This window comes from Hylaeus volcanicus, chromosome 6 (assembly GCF_026283585.1).
Source record: "Hylaeus volcanicus isolate JK05 chromosome 6, UHH_iyHylVolc1.0_haploid, whole genome shotgun sequence".
NCBI lineage: Eukaryota > Metazoa > Arthropoda > Insecta > Hymenoptera > Colletidae > Hylaeus > Hylaeus volcanicus.
The window spans coordinates 19,913,124-19,940,002 of NC_071981.1; the positions used below are offsets into that span (position 1 = coordinate 19,913,124).

The following is a 26,879-nucleotide window of genomic DNA, read 5'->3' on the forward strand; positions in this document are numbered from 1 at the left end:
CCATTCTTTCGAAATTGAACGGGACTTTAAAACTCTTTCGCATCGCGTGTTTATTCGAGACGGTTTGCTTTGTGCACCGCCGCTACGTCAGGAACTGGCAACGAGGCCATGCATCACGGATAAAATATCGCGAATACTTGAATGTTCGTGGTGTACATGCGCGGGTAGCTTGGGGAATTCGCGTTGACAGTGAGCTAAATGTATCTTTGGTACTCTCTTTGAATAATTAGAAAATAATTAAGCGACAAATATACCGAGGAATACGTCACGGTATTTTCATGTGTCGAGTATTACTCAGGAAATTAAAAAAAAAATTTGTCGCATCTATTTTATTTCTACTCCAGAGGTACGCTAGTAATTTAAATTTCGTTTAAGGGGTTCACGGTAGCTTGAGAATCACTGGGTCGAATCGATACACGGGTACTACGTCAAAGTAAAACAATTGTTCCCGCAGGACTCGGAATTGGTTAAAGTAAATTAATGACCAGGCGGTAATAAAAATAAAACGATAAGATAAACGTAGCTAAAACGAATCCAGCGAGACTGTAGTCCGGATATATCGATAATGGGTGTAATTAGATTTACGTGGAAGTATATTAGACGACAACTTCGAAAGGAAGTGTGCAAGGTACACGATAATGGGCCAATATACATAAACGGTTGTAGTAAAGTTAGTGCACGTGTGCGTGTATAGAAAGATGCGATATCATAGTCAGCTGCGGTGCATAAACTCGCTCTGCATACATATACCGCGTCGCCAAGGGTAGTTCGAGGGTGGAAGTGGAATGGGAGTAAGAGAACAGGGACATCACCGTTGCACCGAGCCATTCTGAAACCTCGATTCCCTCGTGTAATTTTATCTTCCTTTTTTCTTGTTATATCTGCGCCGCGCGTTCTCTTTTTATCTTGTCGTTTACCTTCGAATCACTTTCCAATCAATATCGATCCGCCATCGGATCTCCAAATCGAGATGTCGTACGATTACAAGTGCAATTTGAGCAATTTTTCAATCTACTTACAAGCGCGTTTTCCTTCTCGTTAATCCTGAAAGAAGAGAAGTTCCCGGTCGTTGTAATACCAGCTCGGTTGACATTAGATTAACCTATCTGGAGGATAACTCACTTGGGATGTAGCGGTTGCAGCATCTTCGCGAGCTAGAGAGGACGTATTCTAAGCTAAGACGGGATAGAAACAGTTCGGATATGTAAGAGGATAAGTTATCGGACATTTGTCAGATTATCAGCCGGTGAGGATCTTCGATAGAGAGGAGAATGCATAAGGTTTAAATAGGTCATTCGGCGAGCCTTCGAACTAGCTCCGGGAAACGAGACAGTAAATTTTGAAAATTGCGTTCACCTCTGCCTTCCATATTTTCGCTTCATCGGAAAGCACTCACGGCGGTACTGTCCTCGATTCTTTGCGCTGATTACATCTCCGACCGAAAGCATTCTCCCTTTTCGCGTAATAATGATCAACCTCTCGGAACGAACAGAATTAAATATCTCTTTCAGAACGATCGTTCGCTTCCCTTTTGATTTAAATCTGTCGATGCTTGAATTAAACTCTTCGGCTTCACGATTCGTTTACTACTAGGGTATCGCTATCGGGTCTCCTATCAGGCGGTAACGCGAGTAAAATTTGCCCCACTCCTGCGGCACGTAAGATGAGCGAAAAATTCAAGTTAAAAAAAGACACGTACGAGGGAACAACAGATAGTTATCGATCCCCGAGGCTGCTGTAATTATTAAACATAATAGGTTGTTAAAGAAGGTCGTCCATTCGAGGTTGCGGTAGCCGCGTGTCGAGCTTTACCTCTCCGTTCCGAGCGGAGACTGCTTCAAAATCACAGACTAATGTAAGCCGCGCGAGTATCGGTTATTTTCGACGTAACTTTTCCCCTTTAAAACGTCCATCCCGTCAGAAGTTTGCTCTATAAACGGGATACGCTTTCGATACCTTGGTCTGCAATTTATTGTGCCGTTGGTGGTCGTCGTCGTCCGTTGATTCCGAGATAGACGAAACAGCAGCGAGAACGGACAAGTTCGGTACACCGGCGATGGTCTTAGAAACCCACTCGACGTGTCGGAAATTGCGGCAAGCTGAAGCAGGGTCGTTGTCTGAGACTAAACGCAATCGTTTCGACGGAGAACGAGATGAGAAGAAGTTTTATAAATTCACGAAATGGTCACTGTAACACGGGAACAGATGGCTTGGAAAGCGGGGCACCGTGTAACAGGGCAATATCGAAGATTCTATTGGCCCAATGAACGTTGCGCATCGGTTAGCAAAGTCTTTGTGGCTGACTATTTTTTTTTCTTCCTTTCGACGCGATCTGTTCAAAGGACGACCACGGTTAAAAGAGTTTTGAGTTCTATGCTGTTTCTTCGCTACTGTTTTACCAGTTTTGTGCACATTTATGAGTATTACGTGCAAGAATAACATTTTCATCTCGACGAATAAAAAATCGCGATCGAGAGGATTTCAATAGCGATGCATAATAAGCGTTATTGAATCCGAGTGTGGATGTTGTAGTTGTCTATTCGTGGTAACCCTGGTCGTGTCGGGGACCAGTAGTCGCCGAGTATGTATTTTTAATTGGTCGGCCGATCAATTAAAAGATTGGGTGGAGGGTGTTCCAGATGGCGCACAGTTGGCAAACTGTGTCCCCATTCATGTCGTAAGGGCGCTTTCACTATTTCCCTGTGTTTTCAGGGAAAATATCCCTTTGTTCGGGCGTTTTCAATATCCCGTTGGAAAAAAAGAAACGAAATTTAGCGATGCTGGAAGAGAAACGTCGATGGAAAAAAAAAGAACATGTCGTTAATAAACTCGTTTCGGCGTGGTCTGAGATCTGTGGCCCTTTACATACTCGGAAAATTTTATCCTTAATTAGAGGAAAGGTTTTTTTGTCTTTGGTTGAAAACGTAATACGATTGAGCGCAGAGTTCCGCTTTTGCGATCGACCTCTTTTGACAAGTGACATTGTTACTCCTGATATAAAAACTGGTTATAGAAATGGTAACCTTTCCGGTTATTAGAAGGAAAGTCTTTTTGTTTTTCCTTTAAAAGTTTTGCTTTGCGTACAGAATAACGAACGAAATCCACGTTTACAATGGATCTTTTTATCGAATTCAAGAATAATCGAAGAATCGCAAAATTCGACTTGCCTCGATCGTTTCATTAAGAACAGGCTACTTTTTTCAAATGAAAGGCTCCGGTTGGATTGTCGTTCCTTTTCATTCGTCGCGCACGTCTTCTATTACAAATCGTTCGTTTCACCGTGCAATTTTCCGTTCATTGTTCCACGTGATTTCTCTCGTAAAGAATTTCCTCCGAACAAACCACGTTGCGTATCCTCGTGTTCGTGTATTTTAAGAGGACACTGTTGTATCACCGGACAGAATAACGAGGAGTATCCACCTCGTACGAACAAATCAACATTCGTTCGAAATTTCAATTCTTTTCGCCCCAGATGAAAGAGGCGTGTATCAAGCTCCGCGGGAGATTCGTTTATCTGGATCGATGAAATAGTGGAGCAGAATGAAATCAAATGTTAATATTATTGTACTCTGAAACTCCACGTATGCTCTAACCGCGTTTTCCACATCACCGGGCATCGTGAATGCGCGAAATCTCCTCAGTCTTATTTCAATAAATACCGCTTGAGTGTAGACTCGTAAACACCAGTCCTTGTTATTTCGCACCGAGAAGTTGTTCGATCGATATTCACGTTTTTCTCAGTCGTAAAGTATCGATTAACGGGATCCTAAATCGCGCGAGAGGTTCGCGTCGAACGACGAGGGGATTTCGTTTTAAGAAAAAAAGGAAAGAAAGATAGGCATTAAATCAGAATCGGTTGCGGGTTGGCGACACGTCTCGAAGATTCTTTCCACCTCGATAACGCGAGTCCGTATTAGAGCTCACGCATCAATATCTTCTTCCCTCGAATCTCGTTTCCCTTTTCCACCGAGAATGTTTTCCCTGAAATAACCGTCGTTCTTGCCATCGCCGAACTTTCAACTTCTCCCCTCCCTCGCACGACGAGATGGAGGAGGAAGAACGAAATGTGTCTCCAGAAACGAATCGCAAGGAATTCCCTTGTTTTTTTTTTTTCATTTTCGAAGATTTACTCCCGGACGAAAAAGGAGAGTGGAAATCTCGTTTAAGTTTATCGCATACGCGGGCGAAATATTGCGATGATTTATGCGAGTTCCGTGCAGATTTATCGCACTCGTCCCGACGCGTTACCCGTTCTATTTTCCGCACGTGTCGGGAGTCAAAGGAGAGAGCAGCCGACGAGCCGACGTCTCGACTCGGCAGGATCCTGGGCAAAAAATTAATTGCGTTATCGACGCGAATTTTCGCGCTGTTTGGCGGGAGCCTCGGCGTTAATTAATTTTTTTTGAACGTTGCACGCCGTACGGAGTGCACGTATTCTTTTGAACACAAAGCATCAACCTCAACCCTCCGCCTCGAGTTAACCGAAGCTTATTTACATAAGCTTATAAAATAGAAGGTGCTTTGCGCGCGACAATCCCTTCGTTCTTGTATTTTTCCCCGCGTGAGGAAGGATTAACGAGGGAAGCTGTTAATCGACGATTTTTATAGTCAACATTAGTTTAACGAAGCGCTAAATTAACCCCGGGCAAATATTTACGAATGGTAACGGAGTCGTCAGGAAACGCGTTGACTAGAAATTTTGGACGATAAATTGTGTCGGACGGATTTATTCACCTTACTCAAAGAATTGACAAATGTCCACGAACTGTATCGATTCGTCCGAAGTTTATTATTTTTTCTTAAAATATATTTGCTTTTACTCGATTATGCGTCGAAATGTTCAACGTTATTCGATCGTTATTCTTAAATCAATCGACGAGTAAATACCAGTTATCACGTGCACTGGGGAAATCGATCCATTCGTCGAGCTCTCCTATAAAGAAGTATTGCTCTTTTTCTGATGGAATTTCATTAACCTATGGTAGGGTTCGCAGAGATTATCCGGCGATTTTCGCGTTTATTTCGTAAACAATTTTTCGAACAAAAAAAAAAATTGCGACAAAATGATAGTTCTTAAATAGAAGTCACGTAAAGGTATTCATGACCCGATGCAGTATATCTTCCGAGTATTTATTTTCGTTCCGAAATGTCGATATCAATTGGTGATGAAATAAATCTGCGGAAAAAAGGAAGAATTCTCGACGTCGACTCTGTATTGATAATCTTGCTGCAAATATCTAGAGGACGAAAAGTCTGGTTTCTCGCCCATTGTTTCTCTTGCGGAAATATGCCCCGGAATAGTCGTTAAATCGCGCTGCCAGGGAAATAATCCCTTCATGAATTTTCATGTCATAGCTGCCGTCAGAGAGAAAGATAATATTCTCTTCACTTTGAGGCAATGGGGCTGGTGAAGGGGGAGAAATATTGCACCTCGTTGTTTACAAGGATTTTCCCACTAGCCACTAATTAGATACGCAAAGGTTAAAAATCTGGTCGGCGTTATTCGAAACATCGATTGGTAAACCAAATTAACGTTAGTCAGCGTTTCTCAACTTCCTTTGGCTCGTGGCCAGCAACGGTCAAAATTCTTGCGAAGATCAAAAACACAAGGGACAAATAAAAGACGAAGTATCCCTTGTTCTTATTGCTAGTCGAATAAAAATCAGTATTTTAATTGTAGAACTATATTTTATAATCATAAAAGGTTACACTCTTGCTCCATGGGGGTCATATCTATTTCGATCTCGTTGAGAATCCCTGGTACAAACGACCATGGTTGGCGTGTTTCCCCGAAAGCGTGGATATTTATAGAAAATTCCGTTTGTCTTGATTTTATCGTGACCCGGAATAAATTTATATTTGCCGATGTAGGATCGAGCGATACGAAGAGGAACGGGAGTGAGCCGAAAGCACGAGGGGCGGATTTATATAGGGGTTAATTGGGACGATTGCGTGAGTAGAATGCGAGGAATGTTATTTCGTTTTATCATTCATGAACGTTTCGATTGTCTGTGCACGATTTGTGTTTCATTGCTTCATAAAGCACCCTTTTCACCCTTCTCCCTGTGAATACTAAATATGAACAAGAGTTATAATTTGATTCATTATTTTTCTAAAGATTTTTACGTCTATTCATAATATCTTCAGTGAAATACCAGACTTGTTGATATTGCATGAGCCATTGACGCAATCTTCGTTAGCGTTACGTATTACTTAAAAGCAATCGAGACACCCACTACAGCAACCGTGCTTCTCGCTCTTGCTCGAAGATATAATACGGAACTTTTTGCAGTGTCGGAAACCGCGGCGTACGATTTTCTTATTAACAACACAGAAAGTCACTGACGTTATTGACACGAGGCCATGAAACTTATCCTCCGTTGGCCGTGTTTTATTCCGCGCCGGCAGACCTTCTTGAATATCTCAGCGCTTCAGCATGAACGTTGCAATAAAGCGCGCGGTTCTTCCTTTTATGCGGAGGAAATTGGTTCTGGAATAGCAAATGATAGCGCCTGAGACGCGATACAACTGGACGTTATCGGTTAGAAAGTGTCCTACTGTCGATGTTAACGTTGCTTCGATCTTAACGGTGCGCTTGAAAACTTTACCTTCTTGACAAACCTCTTCAATAAAGAGGGGTTATAGGGATAATCTTCCAGAATAGAATTAAATTAAAATTATTTGTAGCATATTTGAATTTATTTTATTTTCATGTACTTTTTCGCTGAAGCAGTGCGTAATAATAGGTTCGAAAAAATAACTTGCATTTTTCTTCAACGAACAGCCCCAGAGAATTCCCATTATTTGGCTCGAAAATAAAACTCGCTACTTTTCATTGCTTTTAACAGGAGCAGAACGAAAAGTGATAAATAATGAATGAGAAGTTTCAGCTGTTCCAAACTGTTCCAAACTTCCGAGCTTTTCAGTTTCCAGTTTCTTTTTTGATGTTCTTTTTTTTTACCGACGACGGACGTTTTAATGAGTGTTTTTAATGAAAATTCATTTTCAATTGTACATTTTTATAAAAAGAACACGATAGTGGTTGAATATTTTTTCGAACATTCGAGTCGTATACTGATTAATAGTGTGGTTTCATTTTGTTGCAGGTGAGATATTTTTCGCTACGCATTCTCGACGATGAAGAGAAGATGAGTCTCTGGGTCGATGAGCAAAGACGACTAGAAGTGTGGCCAGGTTTGTCGATGAATCGATAATCCCTGTCATTCGAGATTATTTGAATGCAATACTTGATTGCGTGTCGTTATCTCTCGGATTCATTCATATTTTGTTTTCTTTCATCCTTTATAGTATTTGTTGTTATTCTTTATATATTTCGTTGCTTTATATTGTCATTTCACATGGTGACACGAGACACAACATTTTCTAAAAGTCTATAACGTTTCGTCGCCTGTTTTCCAATGATTAAGAGACAAACAACCAATTGGCGCTATGTTATCCGATCGAATTAATCCTCTTTGTCGAGCGGAGTCAAATGTACGAACGGTGTATTCCGATTTTGTCTCTGAAACAATCTGAGATTTGTATTAATGTAATCTGTCGGGTATGCTGAATGTAATTCGTTTCTTTTAATGCTTTCACGAGTTTCCTCTTGTGCGTCGAAGCGTTCTCTGAAAGCGGAAAAGAACTCCGATTACCTGTGGTAATTGGAACTAAGGAAGGTACGGATAATCGAAAAGTCGGCTAATTGGGTGAAATAAAAGTGGTGAAATCCCGCGCCCGATTTCTAGCGTTTACACTGAATTACGCTCGATGATAAATTAATTGGACGAAACGTTGTATATCGAATCGTCGAGTTGCAAATAACAAGAGTATGATCTTCGGTATTTGTCAGAAGATAATTCAATTCTTGAAATATTAAGCGTAACATCAACCCGTAACTAAATTTGATACTCGATCGTATCAACAAATATTTCCCAATAGCTTTTGAACATTTACTCTCTCTCTCTTTTCTGTAAAATCGCAAGATATTATTCTAAAATTATAATGAACTCAGAGTTAATGATAAATCGTCAATTTTATGCATTTACTTTCCATGTATAATTATGGAAAACGTACGAAAAATGCACGTATAACATGTTTATGAATTATACATTAATATGTTAATATTAATATTTCTCTATAAATTTGAATAAGCTCATTTATTCTGGATTCGTTTAACGTATGTTTAACGCGACGGAAAGGAAGTGACATTCAACTAATTCTTCGAGCGAATAAAAGAAACGAAATAACAGATGGTAAGCCAAGCTTGGCATAGATACAAGAACAACGAAACGAAGCTAATCGATTCGAAGTTTTCTGTACGGCTAAACTTTGTCTAATTACTAAATTTAGTTCTCACACGGTAGATTTCCTCGTGTACGCGGTCGTTTTAAAGTGTGCAATAATTAATTGCTTTCCCGGCAAGATTTTAACGATTTATAAAATGAAAGCAAAAGGCAGGAACGAGTTCGAGGAATACTCGTTTGGAAGTAAGGTATTTTCTGGCCAAAGTTCTTCTCCTAATTATCCAGAGAAAATGGGATCCACGGAAGCCCACACGCTCGCGGAGTGCGCGCCATCGTAACATTCTTAATTTTAGTTCATTGTTTCTTTTTCGGATTTCCTGTGCTACGGGATGCCCAGTTGGCCGTGTACCAATGAACTTCTCCACGGAGATTCGTGCAATTTGTTAATATATTAACGTTCCTTCCGGATGAGAAAGTTCCTACTGTATCTGGGAAGCTCTTCGTTTGGCTGTCTTTGAACATTCATTTCGTTTTGCTCCGTTATAGTGGAGTGTAAAATCTAGAAATGGAAGTGATTATACCGATTTATTATCTATTAGCGAATATCAAGCTATATCTGATAGCGGGTTTGCTTTGCGTTTAAAGAAACGGATTATTTTATTCCACTCGTGATTGTTCGCTTTCTAAATGCAGGGTGAAAATTTCCCGAATAGAGTAATGTTATATTGCCTGCGAAACCGGTTGGAATATTACCTAAATTGCTCGAAAAGTTAAAGTTAATTGAAAGAAACGAATCGGTGTAGCTGAATGGAATACAGTTTTAAATGCAATTGCAACACGGTTCTCCGAGTAAAAATGGAAATCTCGTTTCGCGTTTACGAATTTTATCGCTTTCCTACATCGTTGGTTACAAAGCATCCTGCACAGTTCCAATATACGCGTTTGCGCTGTATAACTACGCAGTGTTTAGCAGGAAACACTTGGAAACCGTGTAAGTACGGTTTCGTCGTGCAATTTCATATTCCATTTCATGTATATAAACTATTTGTAGAACGTGTGTTATTGTCAATTTTTTAACGTATGCGTCACACGATTACTTCAAAGCGTTTGCTATTCCCCTAATGCTTATTATTAACGTTGAAAAATGCTTACTATTTAGTTTATTTCTCTGTGGGGAAGTTAACATTTTAATAGGTTTTTAGAAAGATAGGATATTTATTTGTATAAGTTTGGCAAGCATTATAAATGCATAAATAATGTTTTGTGTTTCAACGAAACGAATAAATATTGAATCGGTGTGTTGGAAGAACAGACTCTAAAAAGAGAGAGGAAGTTGGGATATCGCGTGCCGCTGCAAAATTAATCGTACTATAAATTCAGTGTAATTGCGTGGCTGAATTTTTACGACGAAATCTGCCGCATTTGCGTTACGCACAACTGTTCAAATAATTACTGGCAGTGCTAATGAATGTTTGTTATTATGACATCCGTATTGCCGCCAATAGCTATTCATTAGTACTCAGACTGCTATTGTCGATATAATTGTGAAATATAAAGCCTCATACAATCGAAACCTATTGACAGCGTTTAGTGCAATTAACAGTAAAAGGTTTCACACATTTACATTGGCACGAATTTAATTCAGTTTCTATTTGCTGATGTAGCAAAAAAGGAAATCTGTCGATAAACGTTTGAGAGGAAAATTAAGTCAAAGAATATAGTTCCTACCATTTTCGGTATGATCTAGAGGGTTACTTACACAATTTTTGTTGTAATTCAACCGTTAAAATAATTTTTGTGTATGTGAAATCCCTCTATGTTTCACACAATTTTTGTTCGACAATTATATAATAGTTTTACTATGAAAGCGAACAAAATTGAGTCATTTTAGTGCAATTCACGCAATTCACAATGGTCTCTGCAAAATTCTAATCAATTCTAGCTCTACGTGGCATGATCGCGGGTTCGTGCTGCGAACGCTCGAAGGTTTGATAAGTATGCTCGGATTTTGATGCACTTCCGACTGCGTGACTTCACGGTATTGGACTTCTCCTAGTCTACGGTTCCGCGAAGACACAAATTAGCGTAAATAAAAGCAATCCCACGAGCCTCTTAGGGAAAAGCTGGGAGCCTCTAGTTTTTTCTCGCCAATTTTCTGTTGCGTACAAAATACAGATCTGGGCAAATTCCGCTTAGAATTAAAATGATAAACAACTATCGCACCATCGAACCAGGTAGTTTAAACACAGTTGATCTAGAAAAAAATGTTTTCTTGACGATTAAAATTGTAGCAATTGTAGCAAGAAAACCCCAAGCAATTGTTTGCTTTACCTCTGTTACAATCCGTCGATGATCATATTGGCCGGAGCAGAAAAAGTTCATTATTTCCCCAAGCTCGAAACGTTTCCAACTTTCATCCACGGCAAACGATTTTGGCATTGTGCGCCGTTTTATTGTTTTCCACCCGCAAACGTTTCGGTTGTTTTTTGATTACATTCGCGCACTAAGTGCAAACAATGCACTGGGAATTCGATTGTGTAACGCAAAGTGTATCGAAACATCGAAGCGTAAAATATTTTCTCTCCGTGTTTCATTTTATTATTCGTCGATATCGCGTTTATGTTGTATTATAGTCGATCGAAACAATGTGCAGCATTAAAAGGAAATGGACGAGCGATGAAATGGTTTCGACGTTCACCGCCGAGTTCTGTATACGGGGTGCGGCGTAATTCGCGACATAATTTTATTCGTTATACGACATAGTCATGCGATGCTTGCGAAACAACCGTTTTCCGTCGAAACTTCAGCGTTTGTGGGAAACGATGTCGGTAGTGGTTACTTTCTTCTGCGTTTGATATCTCTCAATCGTTAACGCTAAACCTACCGATCATTTTCACCTATTTCTACCGTAATCAGACAAATGACTGGTCTTAAACACACTTTTTTCAAATGTAACAATATTTTTGGCTGAATGATTGCATTAATGCTTCATAATTCACTATACAACAACTCCGCTTTAAAAACCCAAGAAAATTCAAATTTCGCCTAAATTCACTCCAGCGTCTATCTTGAAAACCTAGGTTAAAATCGGTACAGTTTCTTCCCTGGTAAGTGTACAAACACCCTGGGCGCATCGAGCTCCGAACTGTTCGCCAAATATCCGAACACCTTGTTTCCTTTTAATTTCGCTTGTACCTCGAGCAACTTCCTGCGAATGCGATTTTCGTTGCCCCACGGTTCTCGTTCGACGCCCCACCCGATCTCCTCGCCTGTCGGTTTTATTGCGATTTCCGGTTCTATCGATCGCGTATCCGCGTGTGTACAGGTGTCGACAAGCGATACGTAATTTTTATTGAAATTCGATTCCTCCGCTCATCGCTTGTAAACGGGAAATGCCTACAAAAGCTCGGCGCTTTTTCGCGACAGGCGTCTTTATGATAACCAGTTCGCAATAAGTCCACGTTGCAACGTGGCTGCAGCCGTGTGAGTTTGCACGCTGAATGTGCGCCGATTGCTTGTGCACGGGGCTGCTAAGCGTGAAACGACCCGATAATTTCGCGAAAAATGAAATGTTGTCGCTGAACGTTTCCCACGTGCTCGCGAACAGAACTCTGTATGCGCTTTCCGATGGAGGATTACATATTCTGGATGTGGTTTAATCGAGTTGTGGATTTTTCAGAGTTTGCACTCGTTTTTGCAGCTCTTTTTTTTTTAGTACAACAATGTCTGCCTGATATTTTAAATATTTGATTAGGTAGCGCCGTGGGAAATTCTCTGGTGTGATGTACGCTATGGTAATTATTTATGAAGTAACTTTAATTTAATCAAATTCTGCTGAAAATAATCCATGTATTATTGAAGGTGAAATTTTTTAATAGATACATGGAACTATAAGTCTCTTGCGTTCATTAAATATGAACAGAATAAGAATTTAACGAGGAAAGAAATTAGCAAGATTATTTTCAGCTTGTCTTCAAAAGATATTTATATTCTATTATTTCAAAAGAGTTATTACTTTCAAAGTTATAGGAAAGGTATTCGTGAAACGATTTAGTACATAAAAATGATTAATGTCCGAGGGAGAATTTCGTTGGAGATTGTTTGCCGGCTTTGGCGAGTAACTTTGACCGAATTCCGATTCCTCTACAAGAAGATTGGAATTACTGCGCCTAATTGCGAGATCACACTGCTCAACTGCCCGACAACGGAGTAATTGTACTAACAAGGCAAAGAATCTTCCAGATTGCATTAAACGGAAATTGCAAAAGAACGTCGCGACATTCATCGCGAGCCGTCTGTTGTTTCCTATTCCTCTGGGTCACCATTTACCATCGTGCAAAGTTATATTAGCAAGTATTAGATTTTCGCGAACTTCCACGAAGAAAATCAAACTCTAACTGAAACACGGAGTCCATTAATACGCGAATATCACAAAACTTTGCCTATTAATTCAACCATTTGAATATCGGGGTAGTAATTGCATTTACCGACGTATCCGGCGAAATTTCGTTAGAAACAAAACGGGCCAACCGAACGTGGCTCAAAATTGCTTAGAAATCCAGGAATTTGGAGCTGATTTACTGTTCCCTTTGCGTGTTTGAGGAGGTGCAATTATTTTATCAGTGACAAACGTAAGGGATTCGAACGACTGAAATTCTCTCGCACGGTGCACGACGATAGGGTTCAGTTCAAGTGAAACGGAGACCTCTAATTAATGTCGAGGCCGTGACAAATGATTTGTGGGGACGTTGGTGGAAGGCTCGCGATGCGGTTCAAGCTTCGGTATTTCGCTATGAATTTGTCACCTGTTACGACCACTTTCGAGCCCCTTCTACGAGATAACGCGAAACGACGACTGGCAGAGAATTCTATTCCGCGAAATCCGTAGTCGATCGATTACGCTTTCCGTTCATTTTTCATTTTTGGCAGTCGCGATCGCGATACACGTTGCCCTCAGATTTTACCAGTTTCCGAACATCGCGTGTCTACGGTTCTGGCCACCGCGCGAGTTAAACGAATTCAGTTTGAAAGCATCGGTAACCGAAGTCTGAACAACTGCTCGTTAGAATGTTCATTGAATAATATGTATATCTCCTCGTTTCCGTTGGTCGTTAAATGGTAGTTTAATAATCCAAACGCTCCCCCGAACACGAAGATCTCGTTTTATAAGACAGCAAGAGCGTCAGAGGTTGTTACTTTGTCGGATGTCTGACAGTTCGATTACAAACTCCTCTCGCCGCTGCATCGAAACGTTTTGGAGTGAAGAGCGAAACTAGTTTCCCAAAATGAACGAAATGACTTGGGCAAAGTAACGTCGAGCAAAATCAACTGTGTTATTTACTTGAGTCCCGCTGTGCCGTGGCCACGAAACTATCTGGTTTCATTTACAGCGCAAACAAAACTGGCCCGGCTGAAAGTAAATGCAAAATATAGTGGTCAACTTGCTAAAGGATTTCCTTCCTGAAACGGGTCGCGTTGTCAACCGTACGAATGGACGCGAAATGAAATTTTTTACGTAGCATTTTGTCGTTTCGACTTTGGTCCACGCTGTTGGAAAAGTCTTCGAGAAGCAAGTTGAAGAGTAAAACAAAGCAATCGCCATTCGATGTTCCGTTAAAAAATATTCGTTTAAAAATGAATGCGAACGACAGAGACGAGTGAAATTTTATATTCAATGTTCAATTGTTACGAAATTAATTATTCGCATCGTTGCGATGTCCCTATAGGGTGACATTTTGAAAAGTGAAATAATCTGCCAACACGAATGTATTCATATTTACAAAACCTGTATCGCTTTGTAATATTAACGAGTTTCGAATTTGCGTTTCCAATTGTCGAGTGGAAGACGTGTTGTCCCTTTTTTTCGCATTGTTTACGAATTCAGCGAATTGCTCTGAATAAATGTTATCAGCTGCCAGGCTTTGAGTTTTCTCTCTCCGAACGAACAGAGGATCATTTGATTTTATAGCGCTTTCTCAATTATGGTTCACAATTTGTTGCTACTGTTGTTTCCAATCGAATTGCATTTAAAGTATTATATTCTTTCGCTCGAAAGAAGCCCTTCGTTATTTGTCTCGCAACGATTAACGCGTTTGTAATGCCAGAAACGCGTTTGCATCGTTCGAAGGAAACCACGAAATTAATTTTAGCTGTTACACAAATACGAAGCTCTCACCTTGTAAACCATACAGCTATCGTTCCCATCGTTTGTGATCACTCTACTTGTACTCAACGTTGAAAATTTATCTGAATTTTTATTCGTGATCATCGTACGCACAATTTTCGACCCGCGGCAGTGGTAATTAGCCTCTATAAAACTTCAAATTTTATCGATCGTCGAAGGCGAGGGTCGCGGCAGTTGCACTGCGTTTCCACTTCGAGTTTTCATCTATAAATGGTCGTGTCTCATGGTCCGAAACAATGAGCGCGTTAGGGTTCGCGATTGATCGCTCGTTTCAATAGTACAAGCACGTTCGAGCGGTATCAACGGGACAAAGCTTTCAAGATATTTGCAGGTAAAGGCAAACAGAGAATATCTCGTTCGTCCATTAAGCAAATGATCGATGCCTTTGTCGCGAACAGACTGCTGCTGTATTAATATTTCCTTCGGTATACCGTGGCCTTTGGTCGATTCTTTTCTTTCTCCGTCTTGATTTGTGTACCTAACTTCGTTACAGACGCTTCCTCGTGTTTCAGCGACTGTTACGAGACGGCTTCGCAGACTTGAGAAACGGAATAAATAGATTCCGAGTGGAAAATGATAACGTGTAAAACCGTTTCGAGTGCAGTCTCGATTCATGGTTTAAGCTTCGTTAACGATAATTGAAATGGAATCGAACCTATGATCGCTTATGTTTGCGTGAATCTTTCTTCGCTCTGTTAAGATGGAAAATCTGTGTAACACGGTGGTATCGAAGTTGCACGATATCCACGCGGAATATATAAATTTGTAACTAGGGCTCGAGCAACTATATGCAAAATAGGTCCCTCCAGGTGTTCAACTTGAAGTCAGCTAATCCACTGACTGCTGACCCTCCAGGGAAGCAACGCTTAGAATACTTACACGTGTGAAACGTCAGCAGACAGTGGTTTAATTGACAGAATGACTCGGCAACGTAAATTGAACTAAAGTTTGCATCGTCGTAACATCACAGACCCGCCTCCCTATAAGCGTAAATGTTTAAATACAGTTAGCGAAATACTGCAAAAGTATCTTTTTGGTCAAATTAGTACTTTTAATTAAACAATTGTTTGGTAGCGGTCATCGCGTTCGTTAATCCTAGTTTCCATTATTCTTATTTAATTCCATTACGTGGCGTGGTCGTTGTCATTCCTACATAATTTATCGTGTCGTTAGCATTGCCGTTTCAATTACGATATTGTACCCAGCCGGTCGCGCGTGTTACATATTCAAGCATATTCATAAATCAGCCAGCTTCAGAAATCCTCGATTTGTAACTATTTCAAAACGAAATGAATCACGAGATCAAGAGATATTTTTTTTTTCATTCATCCTGCGATCGTACGCATTAAAAATAAATTATATTTATTCTCTAAACACAACGCTGACACCTTCCAATTAGTTGCTAGTCGAACGAACGCGAACAATACAACGTGTTACCGTGCAAACCATGAACGCAATTGACGCGAATAGAATACCAAACAAATGAAATGGTGAAACTATTGCAAACAGCGAACGCATTATGCAAATAAAATCGTGAATGGCGAGAAGAATCGTCGGATAAATTAATTGCTCCGATTTTATCTGTTCTTGCCGGCGCTCGGGCAGCCAGGTCACCGTGAAAACACAATTTCTGTCGCTTTTTATACAACGGCGACAAATTTGCATCACCGCGTTTGGGATAATAATTAATCCGTCACTGTCACATAGTAAATTTAAATTGGCAGGAAGTGGGTCGTTTAATGTAAATGCTTGCACAAGAAATGAACGTGCCGTCGCGTCGTTTGAGTTGCATCGTGATTAATACCAAAGTACGCAGCATTTCACGGACACGTTCGATCGGAACGTAAATGTACAATAAATGGTAAGTCATTTTTTTGGAATCGATGGCGACGTAAATAAAAAAATATCGCAAACAGATACGATATAGGTAGGACTCCGTTATAGCTCCCGTTTCACTTCAGAGATGCCTTCCTAACAAATATTACGTCTGAGATATCAATGAATACCGAGTTTAGTCTACATTGGATCTACCTAGACCCATGTGAACGTTGCTATTACCGATCACGCGCAGACCAGGTGACACAATTACACGCGACGGTGTCATTATCCAGCAGTTTCCAGTAAGTTTTCATCCTCTGGTATTTCCACGCGTTCTTATCCGATAGAAAAGTATTGCCAGGGAATGTGCAATTGCTGAATCATTAGCTGCATGCGAGGGGAGACGTAAGTAGGTCGGTCGTCGCGTCGACGCACGTTTTCCACGAACGTTCGACTGTTATTTAAAGTTTGACTGGCGGTCCAGCGCTATTTTTAATCAAACTCGCGCTTTGACGGGGCCCAGCGAATCGTGGATGAAAGCTGAAAATTCGAATCCTTAGGCGCGGCCGCTGTTTGAGCGGAAGGCGCGGTGAACTTCCTCTAGCTGCTAACAAATACAGGCAACCGGGGCTCGGTCAGAGCCAAACGCAACTTCCTCGCGATTCCCACTTCAACCTTTTCTCTCTGCGGGTTTCATGGAAGCGTTCACGTTATCGATCACGATAGAAACGACCTGCGTCCACCTAAATTAATTAACACTAAACCACAACTGGTCAAATGACCGTTTTCAAACATTTCTACACAGCTTTTACATGCCATGTACGAATTACAGCCGCATTTCTCAACTTTTTGTTTCAAAGCAGCTGTTTTTCTCCGCCATCGAGAGCAACGTTGAACACCAAGTGCCATCCAAATCCTCGTACTCCAAAGTATCCATCGGCACATTTTAATTCTATCAACTAAACCATAGCCCAAATGAGGAAGGTTAGAATCAACTGGTTAGGTGTATTCGTGACTACGTAATGGTTAATTTAAGCCGCAACAACTCGTCCTTATTCGGCTTCGAGAGCAACCGAGTCGATCCAGCGAACAGGGCGTTAGCCAATTAACTCAGCTGGAACATCATCATCAGCTCTTGAATCGCTGTGCGCCAGTTCGCAAAGTGTTCGCGCAGCAGATTGCGAGAGGTATTTTCGGCGGGCTGCTGCATGGTCTCAGTTTAATCTCCGCCGCGCGTTATGCGGCTATTTAAGCTCAGACATGGCAGCCGATCTAGTGTTATTTTTAATCAGACTCCTTGCAGAGCGTTGTGCGTCTCGACGGTGGCTAGAGTTGGCTCTCCTACCACGGAAAGTTCGAATCCTTGGATGCGCGTATCGGTCGAACGAGAATCGCCACGGAAAAACCGGCGGGACGTCGTTGCGGTTTCTGGAAACTTTCATTCGTCGAGATCGTTCCGTTTTATTCGGGCGAATCGGTGACTTCCAAATTAGTTTCCTCGGTGGCGAACAAACGCGAAAGTAACTGTTACGTGCATATGTATAATAACGCGTGAGATACGAAATAGAATTAAATAAATGTATCGAAGCTACCTAGCCCTGATGATGATGCAGACTGCAACGTTTGCGAAACGTCGACAACAAGCTGAAATTAGACGCGGCAACCATCTGGAAGCTATGAACATTACAAGGAATAATACCCGCAAAAGCCTTAAATCTAAAAGCCTTACGTTTAAAAGCCTCAAATCTGAATGGTTTAAATCTAAAACCCTTAAATTTAGAAATCTTAAATTTAAGATCCTTAATGTAAAGTAATTGGTAAATTTAATTGAATGTTTGAAAAATTGTCATCATTTCCATATTCTACTTGACATGGGGAAACGCAACGTTTGTATAAGATATAAAGAGAACTGGAAGAGGATCGTAGAGTTTCGAAATTGTAATCAAAGTAGCTTTAAAGCGTAGTTCCTTTTCCTGTTGCTTGGCGGGAACCGTGGCTCGCACGGCAATTGATGTTCCGCTAAGCGTACCGAGGATTGTGCAGGTCATGCGATCTTCTCGAACGAAAACCTTTCTCCTACTGTGGGAAGGTATTGGTTTTTCGATAATATATCGTTTCTCTTCGAAACAATTACGGTTTCCATTTAGTCACCGCGTTCGTTTAGATTGAAATAACAGCCGTCATTTTAAACGAGTTTAATTAGTGTTATTTGGTGAATGGGAGGGACGGGAAACGGGGAGATGGATCTCGGATACGTATTCGCGTGCTCGGTAGCAATGAAATTTATATTTGCTTATGACATCTTATTTCAACAACGCGTTGGTGGTAATTAAATATTTCTGCCGGATGGCAAATAGCTTTGGGAGTGATTCAATTTATAGTATGTCGTTGTGAATCATTTTCAATTAGTCAATACGTATTAACGGATATTAATATTTAACAATTTCTTTGACTGCTTCGCACTCAATCAAATACACTCGCCAGTCACAAATGCAAATAATAGTAGTGTATGTATGATTAGTTCGTAAAAAATTAATAATATTAATTGAATCGAGCAATTTTGACTCGGGCAGTTTCACACCCATACGTTGACCTGTCCTTTAGTAAACATTACACGATACCTACTCACGCGAATGTTTCCATGAATCAAACCATGTTTCTATTCCGACGCGAATAATCTTCCGATAATACCGAGTCGAAACTGCGTGACGCTCTTTGAATAATTATATAACTGAAACGAACCGCGTTCAATTGGCGAGGGGCCGAGGATTTAAACGCGAAACAGATTGAAAGGCTTTAATCAAGCAACCCCCTGCCTGGATTTCATCTAACCAATCGTTGCTGCGTAAACATAATCTTCGCGATTAATTCCACATGTACGCTGTAACCCCTACTTTAATTTTAGTTGCGATCAAAATAAACTCGCGTAAAGGTAACGCAAAAAATAACTTCGGGATACGAAGAAGATTATTCAATGGTTTATTTTACAACTATTCATCCATTTGCTTCCAAACGAATTTTCAGATTATTTCGTTTGGATCGAAAACTGCATAATTTTGATAGGAAGCGTACGATTGGTGGCTATTGCTCGTCCGCGTCGCGTGCTCATCGACTTCAACGACGAGCGACGAGGGTCCTGCTGATTACGCGAGGAACAATGCGATCTTATTGAATTTATCGACACGACCGGATTTTAATTTACTTAAAAGGCCCTCTCGCGTATCGTGTTGCCGAGCGAGTGCTCCTGTTGGTCGCGACTTCAATCAAATTAGAGACGATCCGCGGGAAAATATCGTGTTCTCGCGTTTGCGTTATCCACCCCTCTGTTATTTGTTTTCGTCCCCTGTTTAGTTTCTCGTTTAAGTGAAGCGCAATCTTCGCATGCGAACGGATAATTTGCTTTATCTACCGAGGAGGAGTAATTCGCATCGGCGCTTATTAAACAATCCTATTGATAGGGACGACGGGTGGCGCTAGAGTACTAATTAAATCTTCTTAACGATAGTGCAAATAGATTAGTGGTATTCTCTCGTAAAAGTACAAGCTGGTAATAGTTTGCAAAGTGGACGGTAGAGTACCCGAAGTTTAGTTCGCGAAGCTGAAGCGCGATGTTACTTAACGCGACCTTTAAGTTTTTTGTCAAGTATACAATTATTACTTTCCTCTGTGAACGGTTCAAAGGGAGTGTTTACTTTGAAATTGCCGCGGATTCACTCCGCGAATCTCTTTGCCAGGTGCTTCTTGTAGATATCATCGCTACCGGGTATATTACAGTCTTTATCTTTTACTTTTGTTCTCCTGTTTAATTTTTAACCCGGCGATTAAATAATAGCCTTAAACAGAATTTTCTGCTGTATCATTCGAACGTTTAACTGCTTTTCTTTCGAGTACTATGCTTGAAAATTTCTTTGCACGTTTCTTTTTTTGCAGAGCAGGAGTAGTAATTGTAGTTATTTAATTAATAGGTACTTAAACGAGCAAACGCGCTCATAATTTTGTCGCTGCGTTCAAGAGGAAAATTCAACAAAATTTGCTGTTTTATTACTTTTTAATTTTAACTCGTGAATCGACTCGGTATCTTTTCTTTAAAATTTCAATTTGAACCCCTGCTCGCAGGCTGCGACCCACTCGCTCGAAAGTGATTCAGTAGCTCGAAAAGTTCGTTCACCTTACGTTTTGTTCGAAATTTTCTCGATATATACTGCAGGAGTAGGGATGCGAGTCCCGCGAAGCGTGAACTTTTTGTCATTTCATTATTACCGTGTGGAAGGGGCTTTGAAGTATCTCCGGTCGTTTGTCACATGCAGATTTTGCACTCAACAACCCGTTCTCCTGTCACGGCATAAATGTTGCAACGTACTTACTTGTTCATGGTACTCCGTATCGCGGAAACGACGAGCAACAAAAACTGTAACGCGGGACTGCACACCTTAAACGTTGCCACGGGCTGGATGCACTTCAGGTTCTTTGAGGAGAAATAAATTTGATATGCTGTGCTCCAATCGTGAAAGTTGGGATTGTTACTTTATGTAGCATTGAATATTCATCTTTATGATTTTTCCATTGATTGAGTACGTTAAAGTTAACTTTGTCTCCGATAAGGGCCCTCGCTGCTGTTCCAGTTATGTGTTAATTTTGCGGAATACGTGCAACTTTCTCGCTAAACGAAACGCCTTTCCGTTCGAGACAATGGCGAATCTTTTAGGAAATTTTCAGTAAGGGCTGCACGGTTAATGGACACTCGACACCCAGGTTTTTAAGCAGCCTCCTTTGTTCGTTCGTACCGTCTTCTTGGGCGAATAATTAACGAAACGTTTGATATTATTTCCCCTGACTTCGGAAAGTTTCGAAGCATTCGCTCGCGAAAACGATAAACGGTTTAAGTTCTATGCCAGTTCTCTTTGTTGAGTTTTTCTCCGAGGAACTGGGCATTCACCGCGAATCTTTACGTCGGTTGCGTTATTGGCCATTTTATTTCATCGCGAGTAATACAACCATTGTTCTTACTTCTTGCCCACTCCGCTCTTTAGTTCAACTGTTGTTGCGAAGAGATTGCGCCAAGTTCTAAAAGTAACTTCCAGTGAAATGTGTAGTTCAATAGAAGAAGATAGGTTCGCTCGGTTTTATTAATCTCCCGTTACCCGAAACAAGATAGAATCTTGAAACTTTGAGCTTTCTCAACTTTCTTTCATACATTATTCGACAAAGATTACATTATCTTACACTGAAACAATTTTCGAAATAAGAAATATAAACAAGAATCAACAAGATATTACGACCTTCTAAAATATACGTTTAATACTAAATAGTATTTATAATTATTGTTAGATGTAAGAATTAGTAATTCTGACTATAAGTCACTCCGTTCACAGTGGTCAGTAATGGCTTACAAGCTGATGCGACAATAAATAAATAAAATTTTTGAAATATTCTTCCAATCGAGGCCTTCTGATATGTATAACTATGGTTAATGGTTTCGATACGAAGCATGTGTCATTAGACGTGGCGCCAGATGCGAAGGTTTTTGCTCCATTAGACAGGGCAAAAAAGTTCGAAAAGGATGCACAAGTTTTTGACCTCAAAAGATGTCGTAGCGCTTATCCACTCGCCGTATTCGCTTGATTTCACTCGGCGAGACTATTTTCTCGTTCCCCAAATGGGAAAAATAAAGCTGAAAGGAAAGGAGTTCGACGCGATTTTTGAAATTCAAAAGGTTTCGACCGACGCTTTTTCCGTGGTCTTAAAGGAGCGATATCGAAAATGTTATGGGAGCTCCCGTCGACGTTGTAAATCGAGTATTTCCTTGAATGGGATGTCTTTTAAATAATCGACGATCAAAGTTATTATCTCACGACAAATTCTAGATTATACATCATTCACGTGAAATTCTAGATTCAATTCAAGTTCGATCCTATATCTTGAATTTAAAGATAAAATGAAAGGAACGTTTTCGAATGGTTTTCAAGAGAGAACATTTTTCCTTTCTTCGAGATAAAATCTTTTTGTGTTCTAAATGTTGCAATTTTTTGTTTGAATGAATACGATATGAAATATACATCGCTTATGAAGTGGAAAACGAGTAAAAGGTTTTATGTTTCTTATTCGTTATTCGAAGTGTGTCCCGTCGTGGCTCGCTGCAAAGTTTGTATTTTCTCGTCCTCAGAATTGCACACCAGCTCTGTAAATGTTTCTTCAAAACCTGTCGAATCGGATCTCGCGCAACTTTGATCCCTTTCTTTTGTGCTGCTGTACCTTGGAAAGTTAAGCCAAACAGTTCGGGTGGCCGATCCGTCGAAAGTTGCCGGAAGGACTTAAAAAGCTTTGTACGTTTTAAGGTTTCAGCGTTATCAGGAATGACCAGCAGTTCGAGCGGGGGCAGATCGTCCGAGCCTTTAAAGTTCGCCAAAACGCAATTAATTGTTGAACGCGAGGTGTTAAGTAGCCCGAGAGGGCATCGATTCAGAAAGCTATATTCATCGCAAAAGTGCACGATTGCGCGAAGAGTGCTCGCTATTTTATTCCAAATGCACGATTCATCTCAATAAATTCGATGCTGACTTTATACTTTTACTTTTACCGCTTTTATCATACAAAGGTATGGGTATAAATATAATATTTGTGTAAAAGTTCAAGCCAATTGATTCGATTGCTTTGTAAAATATCGCGGAAAATGTTTTCGCGATCGCAGTTTTGAGGAAAACACTTCTATCCTTTTTCTTCTTTCTCGAAAAACTCTTGCCAAGCAGATTGTTCGCTTCTACGATCACTTTTGGCCGTTTTTGCTGCGTCAGATGTCCGCCTCTCGGTTCGATCGGTTCGCCTCTGGTCCCTATTCTTTACAAATGTCTTAATCACTCCACCTATCGTTACCTCCACGGTTTTCAATGTAGGCGGAATCGAATCGAATTCTCTGGTAAATATACAAATTGCCAATTGTATCATAATTGTACACACATTTTCTTTCAACTACTGCGATACTAAATCTCTCGTATCTCGGAATTCGTTCAAAGTTAACAAAGTATTTCCCAAAAAGAATAGCGCACACTCGTTTCATTGCAAGCGAAAGGTAACGAGAGTTAAAACGAAGCAGACTGCTTCCCTGTTACTCGCTATCAGAATAGTGAGTAATTGACCCGTGGAGTAATTGTGATACACACAATCGATAAGAGTTCCCACAATGCTTCAACTCGAGGCTCCTCTCAATGGTCACTTTTCACGAAGGTCTTTCGTAGCTTCGACACGGATTCGTTGACTTCTTTATTTTTCTGCTCGCTGGCCTTAATTGTCTACCTGTTGTTACTCGGCTAAACGAGGATGAATAATACCCCTCGCAATATTCCAAACCACGTCGTCCCTTTTATCGCTGGATATACACATAAAGTAGATATACAAGAGAATCCGAATAAGAACGCGTAACTTTTTGTTTTACTGTGAAAAACTTAATTTTTCTCTCCTTATTTCGCACTCCATCAAGCAGATATTGGTGGGAATGTCTGGAACGCGAAGCGGCGCAAGGAACGGCAATTAGGTTGAATTATTTAACACGTTGCTTACTTTGGAGGATTTAAAATGAATTATGACTATTATGGCGCGAATAAAACGGTTCCGTAATTAACCGAGAAGACAAAGCGACTTTAGAGGCCGATTAATTCTGTATTCGAATCGCTCCGAGTTATTCTAATTGATTCTCAGTGGCACCCAATTACTGGTCGCATTTGTTGCCTCACCGGTAACCATTCAATATTCTGGTTCTATAAACGTTGTGGAAAGTGGTCCTTCAGCGTTGACTAATTAAGTGGAAAGAGTAATTGGTTCCGAGTATTCTTTCATTCGAGAGCTGTTAGCCAGACAATACATGTGTCAGAACGAGTGATTGTAGTTTTTTTTTTTTTTATTATTATTTCATATTCCCAGTTTGGAAATTCCTAGGGCGTGAAAACGTACTGGAATTCATTTCAGTGACGTGAATGGAAACTTGGGGGAACTTTTGAACGCTGGGGGGCAGCTGTTAATTTACTTCGAGAAACTCGGTTCTTTGATTTGAAGGCATCCCAGGAACAATTTTACGTTTCACGGGCAGAGAACTTTTGCTTAACTTTAGACACAATGTAGATCAAAATTTACCAACATCGCGTTTCATAAAGTCAATATCCAGTCCATAATAATATTCTGTAGTTGGATTGTAATAAATATATAAGATAACGCTGTTTCCACTGGTATTCATCTTGCACAATGTATTAAAGTTACTAATAATACAATCCTTAACACTTAACGCAAGCATACCCTTTATGCAACACTGAAACGACGCAAAGACCTTCCCAAAGTAGAATTTTAATTCGCAGGTACAGCGTCCGTTTCGCCGTGACCTCGTTAACACAGCAAATCCCGCGTGAAAACTACAAAAGTAAAATCCAGCCTCGCCGCTCCCAGTTTCCGCAAACTTTCGCGCGCGGCTCATATTTTCGGGGCCACTTTCCCATTAGATTCGGGGCGAACGCCGATGAATATTTACACGAAAATCCGAGGAAGGGTGGTTCACGCGCCGAACAAAGAGAAAAAGGGAGAAAAAACAGAAAAATGCTCAATAGCGTTATCCGGGAAAATGGAGTCGGTTTCATTAAGCCCTGCGAAATTGTTTTGCGCCGACGCAGTGTCAGCCCGTCCAGTGAATTATGAATTTGTAAGTCGACCGCTTTGCATATTTTACATTGTTTGATATATTTTCACCCGTTACCTTCCACGCCTCCCCCACCCGATCGTACAGAAACACTCACACGCACGAGAAGGATGTACACATACGCAAACATTCGCAAACACGAGGTATTGATCTCCCCTCGAGTATCTCCGTTATTAAACATATCGATTTTCGGGTTCCTCGGCTGTTTAATTTGCATTTTAAACAGTTTTTTTATTTATTACCGAAAACAACCCGTTAAGCTATGTGCGGTTAGGCGAAATCCGCGCGAGACGCGCGCCGGATCTGCATACGAAAGTAATTAGCGCGGTATCCGTGGGAGCAGTTTTGCGGAATTATTTTCTGTGTAATGGTGAGAACAGGGAGGGGGTCCAGGTTAGTTTCGACGCGTTTTGCATTTTCCTCGTTTCGATCTCGCCGTTAAGAGAACGCGAAAATTATCGCGGTGGGTCCAAGTTGTGAGTCGTGATGAAATTTTAATGATCCGGAATGTTTGAAGAACCGAGGGCTCGAGTTTGTTTGGTAACTCGCGGGGAAAGAAATCGAAGATTAACGGCTATTTGTATAATAAAGCGGTGGAAAATTCTGACGGAAAATCCGGGAAGGGACAAGGATAATAGGAGTTATAGGGAAATTGGAAACGTATATATTTTACAGTGGTTTTAGACGTATATTTTAGAGTTGAGTAGCTGGAGCTTTATTTTGAAATGTTCTACACATTTTAATTTAGCTTCAGCTTACTCGTAATACTGCACAATTAGTTCAGAACAAACCGAGAGTAAATTAAAGCGAATAAAATATTTCAAAGGTCTGGCTAACTAACTCTCTTCACTCTCCGAATAAAGTACCGTGTCTAATACTGTTTAAATACCGAAAATATTACTACGTATTATTTTTTAATTGCACTCCACTAGCTAAATTTCTGGTTACCCCACCGACGCGATGTACAAATTTCCTCGTCCTTCGGAATTCTCATTTGCCAGCGTTTCAAGAGCACGGCGACTATTCGCGGGGCGCAAAAAAGATCGTCATTGTTCTTCTCGGTGCCAATCGCAGACGAGTCAAGGTTTCATCTTCGCGTAAGCAGAAAACAACGCACCCTTTTCAAATCCGCCCATCGCCCACCATTCACCGGGCTACGCGGCGTGTCATTTTTAAGTCGGCTCGCATTCCGCACCGATGTTTCCTCCTTTTTTTCTTCAACCGTGAGCAGCGCTCGACCTTGTTTAATTTCACGGCATCGTCCGTAAAAGTCCAAACACAAAAGCACCATCCGACAATGCGTCGCGCACAGAGCGAAAGAATGCTGGCTTCTCATCCTTCATCGAATCCCAGCAACGCGCCATTTCATTTTCTCAGTACTTCGCGATCCTCTCCTGCCTCTCCAACGGGATGCGCGAGCTTTTCCTGCTCGTTGCGATCATTATCGGCAAAATCGGAGTAACCCGCGATGAGTCGATGGAGATTTTCGCAGTTAGCACAGAAATTTGCACCATCGCAAAGCTATCGACGCTTTTTATTTCTCTCTTTAACTCGCACAGGAGCCATAACCGTTCGCGTTATCGGATAATCGAGGTTTGGTTTATATCGTAAATAATTAAGAATGCGTTCAGGCAGATTCGAGGGACATACGGTTTAAGTATATTTTTTAATTTACGTGTCGTACAAATTTACAACGAGGAATTGTTGCACGCTTGAGATCCATCCCGGTACGAACTATTTTTCCTACGCAAAAGCTTTCTGTTACTCGCGAACCATTTTCTCAGTTCCGTTTCCTTATTACAACCTTCTCAGCCTTTTTATTCTCTTCTTCTAGCTTATTAATTTCTGTAAAAGCTCGGAAGCTTTTTCATTACCGTGGCTTTAGTTGGGTCGACTTCGAATTGATTTCATCCCGGTTATCGATGCAACAATATTTCTTTAACCCGTTAACTGC

At 40.8% G+C, this 26,879-nt stretch overlaps 1 protein-coding gene across 5 annotated transcripts in view; it reads left to right on the forward strand.

The window, feature by feature from the left end:
- The window catches only part of LOC128879021 (uncharacterized), a 275,403-nt gene that overhangs the window by 15,287 nt on the left and 233,237 nt on the right, over positions 1 to 26,879 (forward strand). For 3 of the 5 annotated variants that reach the window (XM_054127794.1, XM_054127795.1, XM_054127798.1), the window contains one exon: positions 7,107 to 7,194. The exons of 1 other annotated variant lie outside the window; for it this stretch is intronic. In XM_054127794.1, the coding sequence (XP_053983769.1) occupies positions 7,107 to 7,194 (88 nt within the window). Of the gene's footprint in view, positions 1 to 5,871; positions 5,953 to 7,106; positions 7,195 to 26,879 lie in introns of all 5 variants that reach the window. One more of the 5 variants, XM_054127797.1, reaches the window with a different exon arrangement.